At 35.8% G+C, this 8888-nt stretch overlaps 1 protein-coding gene across 3 annotated transcripts; it reads right to left on the reverse strand.

Moving 5' to 3' along the window:
- Positions 1 to 229: 229 nt before the first annotated feature.
- Positions 230 to 7266, reverse strand: LOC138368668 (uncharacterized). 3 transcript variants are annotated; one of them, XM_069331396.1, is made up of 10 exons: positions 7128 to 7266; positions 5966 to 6037; positions 4224 to 5498; positions 3775 to 3879; positions 3390 to 3619; positions 3005 to 3183; positions 2298 to 2415; positions 1971 to 2062; positions 920 to 1127; positions 230 to 786 (listed from the first exon to the last, which is right to left on the reverse strand). In XM_069331396.1, the coding sequence occupies exons 7-10, from the start codon at positions 2377 to 2379 to the stop codon at positions 650 to 652; spliced, it is 519 nt and encodes a 172-aa protein (XP_069187497.1). In that variant the 5' UTR covers positions 2380 to 2415; positions 3005 to 3183; positions 3390 to 3619; positions 3775 to 3879; positions 4224 to 5498; positions 5966 to 6037; positions 7128 to 7266; the 3' UTR covers positions 230 to 649. The 3 variants fall into 3 exon arrangements, 2 of the variants coding, with proteins under 2 accessions (XP_069187497.1, XP_069187499.1); XR_011229642.1 differs by lacking the exons at positions 5966 to 6037; positions 7128 to 7266 and having other exon boundaries at positions 4224 to 4820; XM_069331398.1 differs by lacking the exons at positions 3005 to 3183; positions 3390 to 3619; positions 3775 to 3879; ... (1 more) ...; positions 5966 to 6037; positions 7128 to 7266 and adding an exon at positions 2631 to 2931.
- Between the last annotated feature and the right edge of the window lie 1622 nt (positions 7267 to 8888).

Here is an 8888-nt window from a genome sequence, read left to right on the forward strand (position 1 = left end):
TCTTCTCAAGGTCATGTTTTTTATTAATGGGTTTAAGTATTCCCTTTGTAAGCAAGGGATTGTTAAGCCTTTTGGTTATGCTTACAAAAAAGTCACAGGACAGACATTATCAGCAGCAGTTATAAAATTGTCAATAGCAGTTTCATTGTGCAGCCTAAAACTTAACTCCCTTGACTCTAGAGGTATATATATTAGGTTTAGGTTAGGTTTTTTTAATTAAACCAGCCAGGATGAGTGAAGCCATGAAGGGCGTTTTTATTAATTAAAACACCCAAATGTTGGGTGCTTCAGGTGTTGTTCCTCTTGGATGATCTTGTACCTCTCTGTCTCACACCTGTAAGAATGAGTGATATGGTTAAGGGGGAAACAAAGTGCAGGCAAGGCAATGGAGGCCAGTAGTAATCTTAGGGCTAGGATAATTAGAAATTAGAGAAATTAAGTAAGAGAAATTAGCAAGAGAAATCAGGTAAAATTTATTATACTTAACTTTTGTATCATGAGTTTAGTAGTAAATCTTCATCTTCATCATCATCATCTTCACTGTCACAAAGCTCCAGGTAGGGCTCGGAAACATCAACATCCTCTTCCTGGTATCCAAATAAACGCTTTGCATCACTCAGCTTGTCAGAACACATCTTTTGCCCTTGCTTCAAAAGAGCCAAGATTCCACTCTTATTTTTGGTTGAATTTCAGAGTTTTCACTATTGTAGATTTTTATGAAGCCTTGAAGCTTTTTCCTATCACACTCATTTCTGTGCCGGAGGGAAGAGCGCATTTTACTGGATGCTGCAAATAAAGTTTTTTGGCTGAAAGTTTTAAAGTTGTTAAAAAAATTTCCTCATCATTTACCTACATAGAAATTATAGACAAGAGCTAAATAGAAATTGCTTCAGAGTTAACAAAGAAATAGTAAGCCTACCTGCATCAGTGGCAATCAGATTTTTGCGATGCCTGATAGAGTCTGCAACTGCCTCGATAGAATATTTTATGTTCTTCGAGGTTGTTCCAGTGTTTAACTCTAACTCCTTACAAATCATTTGTAGGTCAGATCGCCATTCTTGAATCAATGACTTTTGAACATCAAGTTTGTCGATCTCATTTGAAACTGTTATTTCCGTCTCTCTGGCCTATTTGAAAATATAATAAATTTAATGAACAAATCACATTAACCATGATGAGTGGTTCGAACCTATGGGCTTGGCATTCCCAGATGCTTGCTGTAGTTGAATGCGCCACAACATGGTCAAAAGAATTGCAACCTAGGGTACTAATGAACCCACAATTCAATTTTTGTTAATTATGCACCCCCATACCCATTCCATGGGCGGTTGTGCATGCAGTTTCCCATGTACTTGGTCTGTGTCCTCCAGTAGTTTTACCTCTGATGGCCCTTTCAATACACATAGAATTCATATTATTGTGATATATCAATACATGGAGAAAGACATTGAAATGGGGGCATCAAAGGCAGAACTACTGAATGACAGAGACCGAGTTCATGGGGGAATTGTGTGAAACCTGGTTTGGCTTCAGTGGAAGCCTTGGGATCCTTGTGGGTGCAGTAGTACTCCAAGTTGCAATTCATCTGACCATGTCGTGGCGTAGTGAACTAGAGCATGCATCTGAGAGCACTCAGTGCATGGGGTTCAAACCCTCATCACAGTTCCCGTGATATATCACGATACTGTGATTTCTCTGTGAACACATTTGATATATCTCGGAATCATACATTTAGGTTAATTAAATACTATATACTTTATACAAATTAACCTTATTGATATATTGAAAAAGTTCAAGCAGTTAATTCAAGGAAATGGTCGCTAATTTATAATGGAAAATATATGTAGTACATGATCTGAACACATAACTAACCTATAAATGCATTATAATACCTTTCACATATAAATGCATTATAATAAGTTTCAAAATAAATACAAATAAATAAAATAAATATATATTATTTTTAGTACCTTTCTGAGTCGAGTAACTAATGCACGAGCCAGTCCATCAATTTTTCGATGGTTCCAAAAGACTGCACCCTCTGTGAGTTCTTCTGTTCTTTCTGAGAAAAATATTTATAGCAATGAACATCTTGAAGAGCATAGATTAATAACAGTTTCATAACATACCTTTACTCACCAAGACCAACTCAAGTTTGACCAATATGTTTTCATTCTTTTATTGATTATTTGAGGGAGTTGATACTTATTGAATACTGAATACAAATCGCATTATACTGATTACAGGGCAGGTAAAATAATAAAAAACTTGATCAGATGAACCATATAAACAAATACCAGCTTTCAGCATGTTTTTAGTTGTAGAGTTGTATCGTGAGAGGTATGCAAACACTTGCTCTGCCTCTTCCCCTAAAGTCATGCCACTTCCTTCTTGCCACCGCCCTCCATATAATACCTTTAACATAAAAGTATACAGTAAAAAAAAATTCAAATTATTGTACAAAAATTAAAAGCCTCCTACTATATTAAATGATACGTATATCATTAATCTTAAACAATCAGAAATCTTAAATTTTTTTACACAAACTGTACTTATTATATTTAATGTAATGTATACATTACATTAAATTTAATTAGTATACATAAATGTAATGTTATATTTTTATTTACCTGACAATACCAAGCATGTCCTTTTGCATGTAGGACTCCTAAAAATGGCTTTGCTTGTGGCTAATATTAAACAATGGGTAATGGGGTATCAAAAAATGTTTTATATGAAGAATTCTGATGCACTGCTAAATTTTACATAAAACAAAAATTTACATGGTGTTAGATAAATAAAATGATGATATGGATGCAATTGAAAGGCAAACTATAAAGACATACTCAGTTAAAAAATATGTCATATGACAATGTATATTTATATGTGCATACTTTATTTATAAGAACATTAATTTGAAGACAATATAATTCATTATAATATAGTGTGTGTAGAGAACAAAAGAATACTATACATTAAGTATCTGTAAAGCACATTTTATTACCTCCCAACTTTGTTGTAACGATACAGCTTCTTGTTGCCATCAATATGTACTGCTAAAGGGGTTTTATCACAAGCAGGACACTCATTGTCAGCTTCTCCTCTAATTTTTCTCAGCTCATATTGCTGGAATCGCCATTCGAAGAACACTCTCTTCGAAGTTATATAATTAATGGGTCCAATCTAGGAATAGAATTTTTTAGATGGTGACATTTAAAATGCATATTATGACATAAGATAAATAAACAAAAAAAAACATTCCATTTTGTGTTTGAACAAAATTAAAAACTAATTATTAATAAATGAATATACATTACTACAAAATTTTGATAATTTTTGTATTGAAATATAAAACTGAAAATATTAAGAATAACGGTATCAAAACATACACGCCCACGAGAAGCACCAAAGGATTCCAGTGCAGTGACTAATGCCCGAAATGATGTTCCAGGACAATTTCTTTTTATATGGTGCCATGATTCAAGCAGACTGGTGCTGTAGAATGTGCTGCTCTTTCCTAATGATGAATAGAAACCAGACTTGTGCATGGTCTTGCCTAGTTGTTGATGCTCATATCCACAGTGGCATGTATAGATTGGAGTATAGAGGTCATACCTTCCTGTAGTTTAAAATACAGTGCATTGAGTGGTGTGGCGACTTGCTAAAATAGTGATGTAAAAATTAACATTTATAGCAACAAAAATTTCAAAATGTATTGTGATTCAGGAATATCCGGTAATGGAAATAAAAGGGTAAATTTTAAAGTTTATTTACCCATTATAGTGATGAAGATGCAGAGATTGCTGGAGCTTGAAATTTTAAACTTGCAATCTGTGCAGTTGGGGCAAGAATTTGGTGGTTGGGCTGGTACAACAGGTTCTGGTAACAAAGAAAAGGAAGACAGTTTGACAAAATGAGTTTTATGGAAAAGAATTTCAGACTGAATATTTCATTGTTTCTTGATTGTACAAAATATTGACATTATTCTCCAGATAATGACTGAGAAATTCACAGAAAAGAAACAATCAGACGATTAAATCAATCTATAAAACCAAGTGTCAGGTTTAAACTTTAAGACTTCTCCAAATGTTGTAATGACTGAAATGAAACATTTATTCATTTTATTTTGTTATACCAAGATAATCGTAGCTCTAGACTGGGATTGGGAAGTAGAAGTAATCTCGGAACAAAGTACGGATTTTATACAGGTATCGTATACTTACTCCAGTGAAAGATATTTCCTTCAGGGCACACAGTTTGTGTCGGGTCTAATGGCTCATAAAAGCCATTTTTCCAATATAATCTGTGGTGGAAAGGCATGAGAAAATGTTGCATTTGGTCACAAATGTGACACAAAAATGCAAAACAGTCTTCACATTTGATGCTTGCCTCACAATTTGTACATTGTACACAAACTTTACCTGATGAAAAAAGGGGTAATTATTTATACTAATTTTAAATACTGTATACCTAACATTTTAAACAATCTGAAGTCTAAATGTATTAATAGAGTGTCATTAATATGCATATGATGCTTATTATACAGTATAACCTTAATGAACACAGCAATATTTAATTTACCTTTATCTGGAACACCCAACTCAGACAATGTCCAATCGAACAGCATTGCCCTGCTTTCTCCCCAATTAATCTCTGCATTTTTTCTTCTTTTTTGCCAGTCAGAAACACTTGGCTGAGAATCTTTAATTTGTTCAAGTTCTGCAGCAAGTACTTTGAAATATGGGATTACAAATTAGTAAGAAAAATTTGTAAGTGAAAGGAATGATTAGTATAATATGTTAAACAAAATTTCATAGGCATTAAGCACAATTTTGGTACATAATATTTATGACGTGTGTCCATTAAATAAACCCTCATTTAAATACCAACAAATGATGTTGGGACATACCAACATCAAATGATTCCAAAGTTTCTTCACCAGCTGCCAAATAACTTTGAGTGTACGTTCTGCCACTAGTAGAATAGCCCGCATTTTGAATGTGTGGTGGTGAAAGTATAGCAGGCAGAATGTCTGGGTGGCACATTTGAAGATTTAAGCATGGTACATAATTGCAAATTGTATACAAGTATTAATATTTTCAGACAAATCTCAAGATATTACTATAACTAACTTTATGCTACCAAGTTGTTCAGTGTTATAGTAATTTAATCTCCATAATTGTCTAGCATACACTTAAAAATAGGCAACAAATATTATTGGAAAGTACACAAATAACAGCTGTAGAAATATTGTTAAGAAAATAATAGAAGATTACCATCAGATTGGGGTGCAGCTGGTCTTTGTTTTGAATTAATGTGTGATACATCCTGTATGTTATCTTTTTTCTGTTTCTTGTTTGTCACCTTTATTGAGTTTGGTTCCTCCACGTTTAAGAGTCTCTTCAAGTACTCATTTCTTTGTATCATTGCAGCACGTGCTTTCTGGTACTCACGTTCAAGATGTTCTCTAGTCATCACTGCTATTCTCCGGTGAAATTCTGAAGAGAAAATAATACTGTTCGAAGGAAAAGTACAAGAACAAAACAAGAAAATTATGCTTATGCAAAATTATGCTACAATGTACCTATTAATAATCTTAAAATTTGCTACAAATTTCCTACTTATAATTATGTGTTAAATTATGGACTTTCCCATAATGATATGCATGTTAGTGGCATTACCTATACTGCCTACCTGGAGCCCCCTAGAGAGATAGTGACACAAGTTAAGGTAATCCCTTTAGTAAGGTGCTGGGTCAACATAAATAAGCTATAACTAATAAGGACACAAATCAATATGTTCATTTAACAGTGGTATTAACATTTATATAAATATAGCTAAGAATAAGTTTTTACAAGTGTAACAAAGTGAAAGAAATGTATGAAAATTTTGATGATATATTAAAATGCTCATTGATTGAACTTGTCTTCCTATATATAAAGTATAAAAATAGTAAACACAGTACCATTATTGTTGTCTGTAGTTATTTTTGGAACATCTGGTATGTACAGCATACTGTCAAAATCCGATGATCTATCTGAAAAATTGATTGGTAGCGTAAATATTTGAATTCATTGCATAGCCTTTTATACAAACAAAAAAGAAAAATTGTACAGAAAAGCTAACACAACATTATAACACCTTTCTGTGGTACTTTCTATGGTACAAAAGAAAACAAACCTTAATTATAAAGGAAAATAAACTGACAGAAGAACTATGAATACTGCTGAAAATACTTTCCACAAAATATCTGAACCAAGGGATAGTACCCCGAGATTTGAAATATGAAAATTTCACCCTTACAGTATTTAAAAAAAAAGCAGAAAGAGTTAAGCACAAAACTAATGTCCAATCAGCTAGGTATAACACATCTGCAAGCTCATGGCGAAAATCCTAAGGGAGGGAATCATTTACCATCTTTCAGTGAACAATCTTATTCAATCGACACACCATGGTCTTCTTAAAAACAGATGCTACCTTATAAAACTCCTCACTTTTGGGACATGGTAACATGGTACTCAGATAAAGGGTTTCCGGTGGATGTAGTATACATGGATTATGCTAAAGACTTTAATAAGGTACCACATGGAAGACTAGCAAGGAAATTACAGGTTCATGAAAAAAATTGTAAAGTGCACAAAACAATAGTTAAAACAAAGAGAGCAAAAGGTCATACTAAATGGGAATGAATATGAAGAAATGTGTTAAGTTGAGTACCTCAGGGGTCCATTTTTAAGTCTAAAATATTTTTCATATATTGAACATCTATGATATAGAAAAGAATATAATCTAATCAACCACATCCTCATATTTGCAAATGCCTGGCATTTCACGAGCACTTTGTCCGGGGTTTATATTCTAGCCGGGGAGGATTTACTGGGTTAGGCTAACCTAACCTAACTTAACCAAACCAAACCAAGTATCTCAAGTTACAAATATCTCTGGGAATTCATATTATCTGCTGTTGTAGAATTGACAAAATGGACAGTGTCAACAAAATTATTCCCACATACTCCGTCACTATGTGATTGAGTACACATAGAATAGGGACTGAATTGTCCCTGACAGGGACAATTCTGTAACAAATGTTCTAGCATAAAACTTTGTACAGTTTAGTAATTCCTTACCATTTGATGTACTAGGTAGATCCATGTTTGGTGAAGTTTTATAGCTGGAGCTGGAAGATCCTGTCGAGATGACTTCTTCAAAGAGAATAGCTTCAACACATTGTGTCTTGAGTCTTCCAGTACTTGGCCTACAGTTACCAGATCTGATTTACAGAAACTAGTGAACTATGGAGATAAGATTGTTAATAATATACTTTTTTTGAGATTCATATGACTTGCAGCTTAAAAACCAATCTTATTTTAAAATAGTACACTAAAGTACATAGCAAATTGCGAAATTCGTAGTTTTTTAACTACTTTAAAGCTAAATTCTCAAGCTTTGAAAATAAGCACAATTTGCTATTTTAAGCGGAATCTGGCAACTCTGATTTAGCATGTAAACATTGACTTGCATTCACAATGTAGTTATTTATTTTTCAACAATTTAAAACGAGTTATGAAAATACACACATTGGTACATTATTGCAAAGGCACTATACTATATATATATATATATATATATATATATATATATATATATATATAAATTGTTGCAAGTCGAGCAACAAATATTTTACATTGAACAACAAATGAGATTGGAAAAGCAGTATTGCCAAAATAGACCCCAGACACACCCTGTGGGTAGTAATGGACCCCCATACCGACCCTATGAGGGGTAGTGGACCCCATAATAACACTATGGGCGATAGTGGACACTATACAAACACTATGGGCGGTAGTTGACTTCATAGAGACCCTGTGGGCGGTAAGGGACCCCCTATCGACCCTGTGGGCGGCAGTGGACCCCCTATCGATCCTGTGGGCGGCAGTGGACCCCCTACCGACCCTGTGGGCGGCAGTGGACCCCTACCGAACGTGTGGGCGGCAGTGGACCCCCTACCGACCCTGTGGGCGGCAGTGGACCCCCTATCGATCCTGTGGGCGGTAGTGGACCCCCCCCCATATCGACCCTGTGGGCGGCAGTGGACCCCCTATCGATCCTGTGGGCGGCAGTGGACCCCCTACCGACCCAGTGGGTGGCAGTGGACCCCCTGCCGACCCTGTGGGCGGTAGTGGACCCCTACCGACCCTGTGGACGGTAGTTGACTTCATAGCGACCCTGTGGGCGGTAGTGGACCCCATACCGACCCTGTGGGTGGCGGTGGACCCCATACCGACTCTGTGGGCGGCAGTGAACCCTATATACTAATCCTGTGGGCGATACTGTACCCTATAGTCATCCTGTGGGGGCAATGGATGCCATACATATCCAGTGGGTGTTATTGTACCCCATACTTATTCTGTGGGTGGTTGGAGCCCCATACCCATCCTGTGGGTTATAGTGGACCCCATACTCATCCTGTGGGTGGTATTGGACCCCATACCTATCCTGTGGGTGGTTGTGAGCCCATACCCATCCTGTCGGTGGTAGTGGACGCAATACACATCCAGTGGATGGTATTGGATCCCATACCCTTCCTGTGGGTGGAAGTGATCCCCATACCATTCCTGTGGGTGGATGTGACCCCCATACTCATCCTGCGGGTGTTATTGGACCCCTTACCCACCTAACAGGTGGTAGTGGACCCTATACTAATCCTATAGTTTCCAATAATCCACACCATACCATCCTGTTTGCAGTAGTTTACCCTATATACATTCCAACATAACATCGTTTTCTGTTAGCGTTCCTACAAAACATTCTTTAAAGATTTCTAAAGCACAAACTATGGTATATAATATTGATTGGTGAAGCACTTATTCTATGTAATAATTTATTGT

Source organism: Procambarus clarkii, chromosome 25, assembly GCF_040958095.1.
Source record: "Procambarus clarkii isolate CNS0578487 chromosome 25, FALCON_Pclarkii_2.0, whole genome shotgun sequence".
Lineage (NCBI taxonomy): Eukaryota > Metazoa > Arthropoda > Malacostraca > Decapoda > Cambaridae > Procambarus > Procambarus clarkii.

Bases quoted from the DNA above. Each gene is read 5' to 3' on its own strand.
- LOC138368668 (XM_069331396.1), bottom strand. From the start codon at position 2,379: ATGACTTTAGGGGAAGAGGCAGAGCAAGTGTTTGCATACCTCTCACGA. The intron at 1,128-1,970 runs GTACTAAAAATA...ATTTTCAAATAG, and splicing joins TAGTTACTCGACTCAGAAAG to GCCAGAGAGACGGAAATAAC. The intron at 787-919 runs GTAGGCTTACTA...CTTTATTTGCAG, and splicing joins TCTGATTGCCACTGATGCAG to CATCCAGTAAAATGCGCTCT.